Genomic DNA, 16027 nt, shown 5'->3' with positions numbered 1-16027 from the left:
AAAAAATTATGTCGTCACAATGAAAACTTTTTTTTTTTAATTCTTTTTTAAGTTAGACTTAATGGATGTAAAACCTCTCTCCTGTGGGATGATTCCTTCCAACTCCCATCCATCCCAAAATTTATTCGATCTGTCTTAAACGAAGGCACGCCGTCTCAAAAGGGTTAAGTTTGTGATCATTGCCAACTGTATTGCTAGCATAAAAGGTTACCATGCTGTTTAATATTAATTTATTGATATTTAAAAACAAAAATTCTTTTAGACACTGCTACATGAGTCTCTTCTCAAGTTGCTGGACTCAAGTCATATGCTGATGAAAGCGAAAGGAAAATGTGATGATGAAAGCAAAAAATAATAAAAAATTATTCACCAAGTTGGCTTGAAGGTAAAATCAGGAATTTATTGGGTCAGTCCATAAGTTCGTGCGCATTAAGAGTACACGTGGAATTCACTGTGACACATTTATTAAAACAATATAATTTTCAATTTGTTGAAACTTGTCATAGTTTGACTAACATATTATTCAGTTCATCACCAACTTTCATAAATATTGAATGCATTTTAGTACCCATAGAAGATGAATATAGATAATCAGTACAAACATGCTGTGCTACATTTTTTATTTTGCCAGGTTTGCAGTGATAAAAATTATTAATGTAAGGACTGCCCAGAAATGATTTAAAAAATTTAAAGTTGGAAAAGGCAGCATTGATGATGAACCCTGTTCAGAACATTTTGAACTGTTAGAACTGAATCAAATGATTAATTCAGAAGTTTATAGTGAACAACTTTGTCGTCTACACTCAGAATTGATCCAAAAAGTGCCCACAATTGGTGAATATCAAGAAAGTGTTATTTCACCATGATAACGCTAGACCGCATACGGCTCGAACAAAGCTGCAAAAAATTAGTGAATTTAATTGGGAGCTTTTTGCCACATCCTGCTTACTCCCCAGATATTGCCCCAAGTGATTTTCACTTATTTCATGCCTTACAAAATTTTTTACTGGGAAAAAAATTAAATTGCAAGTAGGATGTACACAATGAACTTTCAAGTTTTTTTTTGCATCAAAATTAGTCTTTCTACAGCAATGGCATAAAAAAGCTGCCTGTAAGATGGCAAGACATTGTAGATAATGGAGGAAAATATACAATTGATTAAAATGTTAAATTGTGTTTTTTTATATTATTTTAAAATTTACCAAAAAAAAATGCGCACAAATTTATGGACTGACCCAATACTTTGACAGAATGTTATGGTTTGAGATTTATGTCGTGGAACAGCATACGCTAGTCTCAGAATATAGTTCTTTATCCATTTTCACAGGATATTTCTTTAAAAAAAATAAAGATAATTGCTGGTTGTGGGGAAGGTCCAAATATTAGATGTGTGGATTTTGGGCTTTGTACTCTCTCTATAATTTTTTTAATGAGCTTTCACACTAGCATAAGCTATTTTAATAAATATATTTTCATGTGAGTTTTAAAATTATTTTACCTTTGATTTCTATTTTCAGATGATGAATTCCAAAATGAATACCAAAGGCTCTCTACATCAGAAAATTGAAAATTTACAACAGCTTCCAAGATATACTATAATAATTTAAAAAAAGGATGAGTTAACAGATATGTGATGTACTTCTAAAATAACAATATATCAATCAGGTAGTTAATTCATATAAACTTTATAATAATTTCTGAATCTTAACGATTACCAAAATGTCTTAATGGTTAAAAGTAATGCCCTTTTATTACTCTACTCCTATTCCCTATATTTGAAACTAATGCAATTTGTATTTCAGAAATCAATAAATTTAAAAATGGTCACTAGTAAACTATTATAATTCTATCAGAAGTACTGTGAATAGATTCTATCTACTAAAACTGTATAATAATATTAGACTAATTACATGAATAATAATTACACCTTTGAGTGTAAAACATTTGGAAATTTTAAAAAATGCAATGATATACAGTCAAAGTCTTTAATCCGGACTCGTCGGGACTTTGGTGATTCCGGATTATCGGTTTTTCCGGATTACAGACCATCAATTCAAATCTAGTAAGATGGCATGCAGAAATTATAAAATTAAAAATATAAAACTGTAATTTATGAAATAAAGAGCAATTATGATCTAAAGGGTAACAAAATTTACAAAAAAAAAAAAAAAAAAAAAAAAAAAGCTTCATATTTATTTGTTTACTTTATTAAACATTTCTTTCAATACGCGCATGTGTAAAGCATAACATTACGCATAGTCGAAATTAGAAAATTGCAACCAGAAAACTATTTGACGTGTATTCATGATATTTATAACGATAAAGAATTTGATTTAAATCATATCAAAAACAGAGTACATCGAGATGAAATACTACATTTAGTACAAAAATATAAGCCAAATAACATAAAAACATCTGCCCTGAAGATAAGGATATTGCTGACAGATCAACTTTCAGTTTATTGTGTGCCGCGACGTTTCCGCCTTCCCTGCAGAGCAGGGTAAATTGATAAACATATTTCGGAATGGTTAGAGAAACAAAGGATATGCCTTTATCCATTTTTTGCAGCAATTCCACTTTTTGTTTGATGGACATCGAAACATGCTTTCACTTTGTAGATCCTTTGGCAGCTCCAGAATCGGAAATTCTTTTTGACATAATCGAAAGTTCAAGCTTATTTTTATAAAATTGCTCTAACAGTCTGCAAAAAATAATAAGCCGGATCCAATTCGAAGATTAAGGAACAATGCAATCTGCAACATTAACTGAAATATATAATTAGATAATTTTAGCTTAGCTTATACCGTCCGTTATACATTAAAAGCGCATGCGTAAATCTATTATGTGCATGCGTAAACGCATATGCACATGTGCAAATGCATTATGCGTTTATGTATGTGCAGAAAGTTTGTAGCTTTGAGGTCCGAATTATAGATCATTTCGGATTATGGACGTCCGGATTAAAGACTTTTGACTGTATTTCCTTATACAAAATTTAAAATTTAATTTTTAATAATTATATTTTAAAATCGAAGCTAATTTTAATATTCATCAAAGACAAGTATAGACAATAAAAAAGGAAAACACCTTGGTAGGAAAAAAAGTAAGTTTAGCATTATTTACTTCTGCAAGGAAATTTACTTCTTACTGGTTACAAAAACACACTTTAAACTAACTTTAATGTTTTTATTTATTTCTAAACAATAGAAATAAAATAAAATAAGGAATAGAAATTGTTATTGTTCTCAAATCCAAAGGTTTCGTTTTCTTCATCAGTTAATTCTTTAAGAATCCAAGCAAAATCAGCTGGTTGCACATATTTTTTTTGCCATGAAAAATGATATGTGCATTAAAAACTGAATTTATCATAAATTTTGCTCATATGTACATGCTGCAAGGTTAACCCGGCTGTAACTTAATGAAAAGAATGAGAGTGAAATTCATTCTAAACTTTAATTTATAAAAATTTTTTAAATTGTTATGTGGTTAATTTGTGTATATAACTTGTAAATAGTGTAAATTTTAGTTTCTTTAGTTATGTTATTTGTTTGTTTTATTATCTTTTGTTTGCATCAAATTATGCTTCTGATCAAGGATTGCACTGCATGGGACGTGCAGTCTTGGGAGGGGCAGTGGTACGAAATGTCCAGCCGCGGTAAGATAGCTTCCCTGCAAAGCAGTTTTAGGGCTGCCAGAAAATGGCAGAGGAACACAGTGTTGCCATATTTGGAGAGAAATCACCCATTTGGCTGCATTTGACAATATGTTATAGACAGATGGAAAACCTTCCGGAATGAATTCTTACTGGTTTAGCCCAAAATGTTCTCGAACACAAACCAAAAGCTATAAAAAAGTCAGTGAGTGCCGAGTTGGTCGACAAGTGCACCAAAAGAGTCTCTTAGTGTATTGCGAGTTAGTGCAATATAGAGTTTTATCCTAGAGTGTGCTGAGCTCCGGGAATGACTGAACAGAGGAGTCGAGAGCTGTACTCTAGTGTAGTAGAGTGCATCGCATGTTGTAGTGTGGAGAGTCTCGAGAGTAAGTGGAGTTCCGAGAATGACCAAGCATAGTCGGGAGCTGTACTCTGGTGCTTTGCCATGAAGCTCTCTTCACCGTTATAACCTGGTAGCCTGAACGCTGTGTTGCTGATTGTTACAGCATGTTTATAGATGTTCTTTGATGACTGTAAATGTGCTATTGGAGCTGTCTTGAATAACATTGGCCAATAAATTGTGTTTCAATACTTCATCAAGTGTAGTAGTTATTCACACCAAATCCACAAACCCTTAACGTAACATGAAAAGAAAAACGTAACAATATGAATCTGTAGGGTGATAAAAATTTTTAAATCCTGCTGAGTAGTGTTACTCTGTCTCCAACTATCCTACTGTATATATTAAATCTTTTTTTCCTCCCCCCAGATTTAAAAAAAGGCCATACTTAGTTTTAAATATGGCCTTTTTTATTATTAGTATAAATTAACTTAGTATCATATTTATCTAAATATCAAATTCTGGCAACTTAAAGATATTATTTCATAAAGAATGCAAAATGCAGAAGAACTTTTAACATACATAGAACAGAATGCACTGCTCATTCTGTGTAATACTTTCAATTTTTTCTGTCTTAATATGCTACAATTTCTGAGAGAATAAATATACTACATGAATAAGATAAACTAAAATCCTTTTTCAATATTTTAAATCATATTAGAATGAGGTGAGAAAAAATAAATTAATAAATAAAAAGATGTTACTCTTCTAGATGTGAGTAATAATATTTTTAAATTCAAAGTCTTAAGAATAGAAATCATTTCCAATAATTGACCTTTAATTGCTTAATTTTAGCTTTAGGATCAAAGCATGATATAAACAAATTTGACTACTTTTGTTGATATTTTCATTTTTAGAAGAAAAATATTATAAATAAATTATTTAAAAAGGAGAAAAAGCGCAAAACATATACCTCACAATGCTTCTGATACGCATTTTTAAACACATGAATTTTATCCATTGAAATCCCATGAGGTAAAGAAGATGGAGTAACATCAATTTCAACATCTGGAATTGCAGTAGATGCATCACCTAAATAAACTTGATGTGATTTTGGCTGTGACTGACATATACGTTTTTTATCTGACTCATTGCTAGATTCAAAATGCTTCTTTTCATTACAATTATTATTACTCTCTACTTTCACATTATGTTCTGTTTTTAACCTAAAAACATAAAAATAATGTAATTAACTTATATAAACTTTCATTGTGCACATAATTAAGAGTATGTCAACTTGTAAGAATTAAATTTTTTATAATTAGTTTCAGAATGGTGAAAATTACATTTAAGGTACAAGATGAATAAAATGACAATATTGTACAGTTCATTTTAAATTTCCTTGCAAAATGTATAACTTTCTTCCCAGCAGATAATTTGAAAATATCAAAAAATTCAAGAAAGGATAATAAATAGACGCATGTTATATGAAACATATAATAATCAAAATAAATTTAAAAAAATAAAAATTTGAATTCTGCAGAAGGCTTAGCCCAATTCTACAGATAATTTGGGCTAAGTCTTCTATAGAACAGCACGTAATGGAGTATTTTCAATGTTTGAGGACTGAATATACTGATGAGTATATTTAAAATTTGAAACCATGTACAGTTGATTGAAAGGGTGCAATAAAAGACATTGGTGAATGGCATTACATCATATTCAGTTTTAGTGAATTTATGTAGCACCAAGTTCATAAATAAGGTGACAGTATTGTTGTTATTTTATATTTGATGAGAGACTTTTAGTCTTTGGAATGATTACTTAATTATAACCAATTTCTTAATCAGATAATCTCAAAACTTGAACTTAAGAGTTATTTAAATTTTTATATGCAATATTTATAAATTGTATCTCTTCACAATCTAATTAAATTGAGAGCAATCTATTATTATATGACTAAATAAACAGCAATCTGTTCCTTCAAATTTCCACTGGAATTGCTAGCACAGTTGGGTCTACCAACTTTCATGATCACTGAGAAAATATGCAAGTACCAATACTTCTATGATAAACTATTTGACACTACCATGAATATTTTTGTTCACTTCTTAAAGCAAGTTTTCTTATAAATAAATAAAGCATGTTAGAATTTAATACACAAAACATAGGAAAATAATTAATGCATAGGAAATATTTAAGTTTTAAAAATATAGGATAAAAATTTATTACTATATGCTGTGAGCAAAGTTCATTAAAATATTATATATTGTTTTTTCGTGGTAAGATTACTATCAAAAACATAAAATTAGTAATTTCTTTCTCAGCAAATAATTATAACATGACTATTAACTAAATATTTCACTCCTGTATTAATCCTTAAAAAATAATCAATTAGGAGTTAATTTTAAATAATGCTTTATTAGCACCTATCATTAACATACAGAAAAATGATCACAACAGAAAATTGAATTAAATAAAATAGTTTTTAAATTTAGGCCATGAATTCAAACAATAACTGCTCCCTTCTGCAGCTTGCGTTGAACTGAGTATTTTCTCTATATCATCGGTAGAGGGCATTGCCGATGATATTCATTTGTTAGAGTCTTCCTCCCCCCTGGCTACGAAGACATCTCGGTGAGCAGCCAGAGGAAGAATTGTGTTATTGGTTCTTTCGCACAGCATTCTTAGAAATGTTCTTCCTTGGTCTCCATTTCCAAATGGAATGCTTCTTTGTGAAATTACTCAATGATCTCGAAATCTCTGCAAAATTAGGAATGCAGCATCAATACCAGCTGCAAGTCTGAAGGAAACTCTGCACTTGCTTCACATTCTTTGGTGAGGGAATATGTTGAATGACTTTTACTTTGGCAGGGTCTATTTCAATCCCAAAACTTGTGATGTAATATCCGATATATTTTACTTCAGAACAAGCAAAATAACATTTGTTTTGATTAACATGAAATTTGAATTTTAAGAGTCAATCAAACACTAAGCACAAATCTTCGAGATGCTCCTCAAAAGTAAATATATCTCATCACAATAATATCACCAAAATAAGTAAGAGTGTTGACCTTTAACCCATTCTGGAAAATATCCATTAATCTTTGGAAAGTGGCTGGTGCCGTCTTCAATCTAAAAACATCCTTGTAAATCTACAGATTCCAAACTGACATACAAAGATAGTTTTGTCTTGGTCCGGAGGGTACATTTTAATTTAATGATACCCTGGTTTTAAGTCTATGGTAGACAAGTATCTAGTTTGCTTTGCATTATGAAGAAGTTCATCCATAGGAGGCAGTGGGTATGGATCACAGTCACAGAATTCAGTTTCCTATAGTCAATACATAATCGAAAGTCATCGCTCGCCTTGGGAACTAAAATAACGGATGCTGTGTATGGTGACTCACCTTCTTCGATTAAGCCTGATGCAAGAAGTGCATCGATTTCTTTCTTCAAAATCTCCTTTCTTGCCGGAGATAGCCCATAAAGAGTTGTAGCCACTGGAGGTGAATCACCTGTATTGATTCGGTGCTCGATGTAAGGAGCTGGTTCTTTCCCCAGAGAGAACATAGTTCCATATTTTCCTAATTAGGCATTCAATTGTTTTCGTTGCTCTTCAGTTAGATTTTCTCCTTCTTCTGGACGTAGTAGGTAAGGACGTAGTTAACATGTCACAGGACTGGACTTGAACTCCAACAAATGGAAAACATTTATTTGGATAGTCACCAAAAAACCACTTTTGCTCTCAAATATTTAAAACTACTCCAGCTTCCTTTAGGAACTTTTCTCTAATCAGTGTTTGATTACCTGTAGCAGCAGGAAGAGCTATCAGTGTCAAAAGGTAGGTCCGCCCTTCAAGGCCAAGTTTTACACAAGTTGTGTAAACATCTTTCGTTATTTGACTGCCATCGGCGAGACAAACAGTGCAAGAGGATTTCACAAACTATACCCCATCTTCTTTCAAGATTTGGTATAGTTTCTCGTCAGCAATTGAATGACATGCTCCACTATCTGCACAAGCTGTACAATATACTCCATCGATGGAGATATTCATCCCTGGAATTGTCTTAGTGTTGCCTAACTTTTGTATACAAATATTGTCGTAAAGAGCTGAGGATGAACTCATAGAGTGCTGAAAATCTGGGCATTTTGATTTAGTAAATCCTGCTACATTGGTATATGTCTTCTTCACTGGCATGGATTTTGGGATACCACCTTCAGAATTGGAAGTTTTCTTTTGAGTTTGAGAGACTGCAGCTCTGCTTTGATCATTACGTAAACAATTGTACATGTCCAACTTTTCAGCTAATTCTGCAGGAGAGTTTAAGTTCAGCCAAATGTCCAAAAACGTTATCTCTTATTTCGGAGAAACTCTCTTTTTCATTTGGGCAGCCATAATGAGCTGCTTCAAATCATCAATTTTTGTAATATTTAATTCTCTAAGCCAATTTTTAAAATAACTGGTCAGCTCAAAGTAGAAATCATGCCAAGCACTTTCTCCTTTCTTCTGATGTAGAGTGAACAGTTGTCGAAATTTATCTTTTATGCTTATATCTCTTTAGAAGCATTTCCTTCATCTTTTGGTAATTTCTTGATTCCTCTTCTGGCTCATAAGCAATCAATTTTCCAATTTCTGTCAGTAATGATCCCACTAAATACGGAACTTAAGTTTCTTCTGGAACCTTTTAAAACTTCAGTTGTCTCTCAAAAAGATTTAAGAACAAGGCCATATAATTAACCTTAGGATCATATTTAGGTAAAATTCTCTCATGATCCCAATTGGTTTTTCCAACTTCAATAACAAGACCTGCTGTAGTGGAGAGAGGTGTCTTCTGAACTTCAAGTTGAAATTTCAAACATTCCAATTCATAAGCTCACTCTTCTTTTTTTTCCTTTGGCTAATTCTTGAGCAATACGTTTTAATTCAGCTTGTTTCTCTTCCTCAAGTCTTTCTTCTATTATACCGGGTGGCCATAATGAAACTGACAGTGGTCTGTAGCGCGATCTATTTGCGAGAATGATGCCACATTTTGTAGGAAGATTAAACAAGACGGGGGAAGAAGGATTCCACGAAAAAACAAATCAGTTCCAAAAGTCACTGCTAGGGGAATATTTGGCACTGTGTAATAGAAAATAGAGTGTTAACAAATAAAAATCAATATGGAAATTACCTTTTATTTTGCATTCAAATGAGGTTCAATGTGGCTGCCATTGTTGTGGACCACATATTGCATTCTGTGCACAGTATGCACAACAGCAGAAAGTAACATGTCTGCAGGAATCTCCCGTACAGTCTGTGATATGCTATCCTTCAACGTAGCCAAGTCCTGGACCACTCTTTGATAGACCTTGGATTTAAGGTAACCCCATAGCCAGAAGTCGCATGGGGTAAGATCAGCCGACCAAGGTGGCCATGCAGTTGGAAAGTAGCAGCTAATGACTCTTTCTCTTGTGAATTTCTGTCGTAGCATCTGTTGCACCCGTACAGCAACGTGTGGAGGGACTCCATCTTGCATGAAAATGATTTCCCCCAGGCACTGTCTTTGCTGAAGTGGCGGAATGACAAAGCTGTTCAAAATGTGGCGATATTCATTTTTTTGTGCGTTCTAAAAGCACGTAGAGCGGCTGGCGCGTTGCACTGGTTGAGGTAAAAGAATTTTACCAGTAACGCACGCTTGACTAAAAAAGGAGACATTGCACATAAACTTTCAATCCGATTGATTCAAAACGTAACACATTGCCTTTTAAAACCCAAGCAGCTGGCACTGTGCGAATGAATGTAACGTGAAATTTGAATAAAGAACTTCTTCTTTTGCTCAGCGTACGTGATATTGCAGATCATGAGACTTTATCGGTGTTTATGTAGATTTCACGCTTTTTAAAAAATGTTGCCATATTGCACTTGAACTAAATTAGAAAATGTGCATAATAAAAAGTAATTTTATTCCGTATTAATTTGCATTTGTTAACATTCTATTTTCTATTACACAGCGCCAAATATTCCACTAGCGGTGACTTTTGGAACTAATTTGTTTTTTCGCAGAATCCTTCGTCCCCCATCTTGTTTAATCTTCCTACAAAATGTGGCGTCATTCTCGCAAATAGATCGCACTACAGAACACTGTGAGCACAGTCAGTTTAATTATGGCCACCCGTTATTAGTCAAAACATTTTTCACTAATTCTTCATCATAATTATCAGATTTTGTTATGAGTTCTACATACAATTAAATTGTATCCCTTTTAGATTGTCAGCCACAACCAACTCCAATTCAAGGCCAAGAAGTTTTAAATCTTCTTTTCTCCCCCTACACAAAAAAGAACATTTTGTCTTTTGTGAAATTTAAACACTGTTGTAAAGTCTCAGCTAAGTTTCACACTATGACTGTTAAAGCTTAATATTATAATTTTATACTTGTTTAAATTTTAAACGTATTTAAATTTGTCCATCAGTTCTTAGATATCGTTGATAATTTTAAGCACTTAGGGTCATACAAAAGAAATCAACTTCGCAATAATTGGAAATAAGTACTACTAATTCACAATACTTATAATTCACACATTTGTCAAAACTTAGTATCAATTAAAATTCTAAAACTACAAATAATCAAATATTATTCAATAGTTTGAAGTCAAGATTACTTATCTTAATTATACACACTGGGGTAGATGTTACCAATGTATCCCTGGGGTAAGAAGATCCATTCCTTTCATAAAAGTCAACAAAATGGCTATCACAATAATTTATATGGAGTATCCTGAAACAAGAGTAAATTCGATGCGTTCTGCAAACTCTATACTGCTGCCCCCCCTCCGCCCATCGGGTGAAATTTTTTCTTGTATTAATGCTTAAAAATCAATCAATTAGGAGTTAATTTTAAATAACATTTTATTAACATCTAACATATCATACAGAAAAATGATCAAAACAGAAAATGGAATTACAAAAAATAGTTTTTTTAGAGCATGAGTTCAAACAATAACACCTCACTTCTGCAGCTTGTGTGCGCTGAGCTGAGTATTTTCTCTACATCATCGGTAAAGGGCGTTGCCGACGACATTCATTTGTTACACTGCTATATAATTAGCGGATTAAAAGACAAGCAGAGTTTAATATGCAAAATAATTAATTTTAGATGTTTCTGTTAACATGTGGCACTATAAAATATTTTGCATTACAGTTTATAATTTTAACTGTAAAAGCTAGTAGAAAGAATACGGAATAAGGAAATAACTTACCTGCGCATGAACGGATTATGTCGATATGTTGTGTTGACTATATCTTCCATAGCTTTATTTATGGATGATGAAGGCTTCAATCGTATACCATAATAATGATATTTAGAATTTCCCCTAAAAATATTTAAAAATAGTTTACATCTTTTTAATAACAACTATTAAACAACTAAAGTATCAACTAAAAATTCTTCCGCTTCTACAAAGTTCATGCATCTCTAACATTTTTATTGATGCTAATTGTTTCCTTCTTCAGAATAATTTTATAATTTCGCTTAGATTATTATAAATTTATGATTATTTCTATCATTCCTGCCAATAAGTGTTTACTTTCCATATGTGTTGATTAAAATCTGGAACTTTTGAAGTTTATCATATAAACAGCTTCAATTTACTGCATAAGCTACTAATAGTATTTAAGCATTGCTTTGAAGGTTATAGTACAGTGTATATTCTCAGAATCGAGCAATACAATCTTAAATTTCAAATACAGATTTTTCGTAATTCAGCTTAGGCAATAGTAATAATAATTAGTAATACAGATTTTTCAGTTATTCAGCCTTGGTAACAATAAATGTTTTCTGAACTGGAGTTATTAATTCATGCAAATTTATTATACTTTTCAAAAAAAAAAAAAACAGTGTAAAATGCTATTGAATTTAACTGTTAAGAGTTCACTTTAACGTTCAGTATTACAGATTAAGCAACAAACTAATTTGAAATTTAAGATTATAGTGGAAGACTGTGTTGATTTACAAAAGGTTTTAATTCAAAACAAAACATTTTCTTATACAAGAAAATAATAAAATAGGCAAATTTGATCATTCTATAATTAAATAATTCACTTCTTTTTTTTTCAGGGGGGGGAGAAAAATCAATCAAGGATGATGGAAATGGAGAAGAAAAAATAGTATTAAAAGGCAAACAATTAAAAAATATTGCAAGCAAAGTATTTTTTTTTTTAGGGGGGGAGGGTAATTCTACTTAGAAAGAAAAAGAAATACAGGTGTTATTTCTTTTATCTAATTTGTTAAACTAATAATTCAGTTCTTTATTTAGAAGAAAAATCAATCAAAAATGACTAAAAACTATTGCAAGTGAAATGTTTTTTTTTTGGGGGGGGGGCGGGAGAGGAGGATATTTCTATTTAGGAAGAGAAAGAAATACAGGTGTTAAGAAATGCAGGTAAGTTTTCAAAAAACTATTATAAGAACTCAGATGTTTAAAACCATTTAGAATTTTGAAAAAATGTGAAGTGTCTTTAAATATTAAATTCTAAAGAAAAAAAAAGCAAAACTACATAGCTTCTGGTAGGTAATAATTACTGTTTTTTCTAGGATTGCTGTATTTTGAAAATCAACTTCCAGATGTGAGGGAATCTCAAAGGCTGGTCTCTACTACAAATTTGTTGAATGGGATAAAACTAAAATCATCAACACACACCAGTATATAAACAGCCTTCAAAATAGAAAAGCATTAGAAACTGCCACAAGACCATGTTTCGAAAGTAAACTCTTTTCAGTATGTCTTACATTTTCACCTCAATTCTAAAAAACACAGCAATCCTGCAGGGAAGAATAATAAAAGAAGGGGAACTTGATTAAGCCCTCAGTCCGTTTCCAACTAATGAAGTAGAGTAGCCATCTGTAAATACTTCTAACCTATTAAAGTTTAAATGTGACTTTTAGCACATCCATCTAGAATATTTCATTTTTCTATGTATATTTTTTCTGCATTAAATTTTTATTTAGATAACTGATATTATTAAATATGTAATATTTAGAATTGTAGCTCATTTTACCCAAAATGTTCCCTGAAACAATAATTTAATGTAATCTCTATTGAGACCTTTCATGCAAACTGTCAAGCAGATGTGCCAGCTAGCACACTAGTGTGACAGAGCATTTTCTCATTCACCCCTGCCCATCATACATTCATGTCAGAGTTTTAGAACTAATATTTTTGTCACAATATGGCATTATAAGTCTATACGATTTAAACTTCTACTTGAAATGAGACAAAGATGACAAATGTTATAGGAGATTGTTCCCCCCCCCAGCTACTTAAGCATTGGAAATGTGGGTTTGCAGTCCAGTTTCTAAACGAGAATTATACCTTGTGTATATGAAATGTTTCTTTTTTGAGAGTTACAATGTCAAAGCATAAAAAATTTTTAATAAATTATGTGAATCTAAATTGGGTTATATATGAAACTTTATCATTTATACCAGAAAAGACACACAGTTAGAAGAAACTTCAGGATTATGCTGGGAAAGGGTTGTTAAATCTCTACTTGAAGAACTTTCTAATCAAGGGTAACATTTGGACAGTTTAACCATAAGTGGACTTTTGAACTTTTATTTATTTTCAACTGTTTATTTAACTGCATTATTTCATACACCTAAAATTGTAGCTTTAACAGTAAACAAACTGTATCCATGTAACTGTAACCATATTTGCATCTTAGTTAATAATGTAGTCTCACTCGTGCTTATCGAGCATGCAGTCTTGTAACTTGTTTTTATTAAATATAAAGATTGTTATGTTGCAAAGACAACTACTGATTTATTTTATTAAATGAATTACTTCTCTTCCAGTAAAATGAACACATTATGACCTAATACGCTACACTGGTGTACCCGCTATAGCAGAGTAGTGACTCATAAATGAAGAAACGAGCATGCTTTGATCATTATAGGCATCAATGTGCATCTAGAGCAGCGGTTACCAACTGGTGGCCCATGGATCACTGGTGGTCCGTGATAACCTTTTGCTGGTCCACAGAAAAATTGGGACATTATTTATATTTTTATGAAGATTCAGTTTAAAAAATACGAAATATGAAATATAAAATATAAAAATATGAAACCATAATTTATATAAGAGCAATTATGATCTAAAGGGTATCAAAATTTACAAAAAAAAAAAAAAAAAAAAAGCCTATTATTTATTTGTTTACTTTAGTAAACATTTCTATCAATGTAAGTTGTTTAAGTTGCTTCGTTTTTTGTGCGAATACTTTCTCTTTAATTCTATAAACACACATAATTTCCTGTTCAGTTACAAAGTTCCACTGTTCAAGTCCTGTACTTGCTGTGTCGAGAATACCGACTAACTTGTCAATCGAAATTTTTCATTTTCAATAACGTTCTCTGTTACTTTCTTCGCTATCGGAAGCGCACGTGGGTAAACGCTTTACTGCCTTTATGCGCATGCAGCGGATGAACGCATCAAACGCGCATGCGTAAGTTTGTGGCTTTGAGGTCTGGATTATAGATTATTCCAGATAATGGACGTCCGGATTAGAGACTTTGTACTGTACTTATCAGTTTTTTAATTTAATATTACTTAAAGCTGTTAATTATACACTTGCAATTTTGCATGTTTTATATTTTCTAAACAATAAAATGAGATTTTATTTTACTTTTGTTTTGCGAGTTGTTTTAGTTTCTATGAAACAAAATTTGATTGCCAATACAAAAAATAAAAACACGTTTTGTGTGGAATTCGCGCTGCCACACGGAACCTGTTAACCCTCTCAGTATTACGGCCGGAAAATTCCGTACTGAAGGTTGCCTTCCACATTCATTATACATGAAAATTTCTGCTAGCTTTTAATGTATCTGATTTCAGTTTAGATGTATATTGGAAGAAAAGGAATCAAGGTACAAAATGAAAGAGTCATTTTTTAATTAAAATCAAGAAAATATCACTTATTCATGACATTTTGAGGAACTTTGAAATTTCAGGGCTAAACCCGTAATGCTCAGAGGGTTAAAAATCTGAGAGTTTGTAACATGCAACAACATAAATTGGGAATCTTTTGTATCATCATGTGCTTTATGTGCTGAGAGGCTGTTGCAGTTCAACTTCGTTGTTTAGTTTGCTCATCTCTTTCTTTCTTTTCTTTTTTTTTTTTTTTAAATAATAATATACATATATTTTTTTAATGTGACAACCAGAAGTCGCCATTCAAAACTATTATTGTATTCTCAAATATATTCTCATCACTTTAAAGGCATATGTATTTTGCTATTTTTTATTTTCCATTTTTCTTTGTTTTGTGTGTATAATAGTATTCTTTCTTGGAATTTTTGCATGTGGTAAGACAACTCAGTTATGGGCTTGCTAGACCCTCTCAAGTATCTGTCATTTCTGAAAAAATTTATTATGATTACGACATGCAAATTTTTTCATTCTTTTTATGTTAGGTTTTGTTACACTTTGTGAGGTAAACCAGATACCTATTGCACGTCCTAGTTTACCATTTTAGCCTCCAAAAGGGCTATGTAAGAATCAGTATTCCCTAATCCGCCACTGTGGCGGATTACGGATTACCGATTCTTACGGAATACTTCTACAAAATTCAAGGGCACACATGCACGGTGGCAGTGCCACCATTTGTATGTGCCCTTGAATTAACAGGGAATACCCTTATTTTTTAATCATATACGTAGTTGCTGCTCATAAAGTGCGTACATTCTGTGAAATTGCTTCGCAAACAAAGTACTGTGATTGTTTTCAAATCGTTTTCTTGTTTATAACTGCTCTAAAAAATAGGATTATTATTTAGAGATAAGTGAACAATGTAAATATGTTATTAATATTATTTTCATAGCAGTAAAGATTCATTAAAAAATTCATTAACAAAACCTTTTATCTTTCAAATTAGCAAAATAATTCAAAAAGCAACTTTTTTATTTATCTCTATAAAACTCAGATAAATCTTACCCATAATTGGGCAGAATTTGATTTATCTAATTCTGATATGTAATGACAGTAATTTGTATTAATATT

At 31.8% G+C, this 16027-nt stretch overlaps 1 protein-coding gene across 1 annotated transcript in view; it reads right to left on the bottom strand.

Moving 5' to 3' along the window:
- The window catches only part of LOC118185271 (DNA-binding protein RFX2-like), a 178574-nt gene that overhangs the window by 45066 nt on the left and 117481 nt on the right, over positions 1-16027 (bottom strand). The window contains exons 8-10 of the mRNA XM_085825280.1: positions 11234-11347; positions 4966-5218; positions 1499-1593 (exon numbers count right to left, since the gene is read on the bottom strand). Coding sequence (XP_085681406.1) covers positions 1499-1593; positions 4966-5218; positions 11234-11347 — 462 coding nt within the window. The remainder of the gene's footprint in view (positions 1-1498; positions 1594-4965; positions 5219-11233; positions 11348-16027) is intronic.

Source organism: Stegodyphus dumicola, chromosome 10 (genome assembly GCF_044657685.1).
Source record: "Stegodyphus dumicola isolate Sdum_Otavi_A_Nest chromosome 10, ASM4465768v1".
NCBI classification, from domain to species: Eukaryota; Metazoa; Arthropoda; class Arachnida; order Araneae; family Eresidae; genus Stegodyphus; species Stegodyphus dumicola.
Note: the sequence above shows the minus strand (reverse complement) of the source record. Positions and strands in the feature narration are given on the sequence as shown.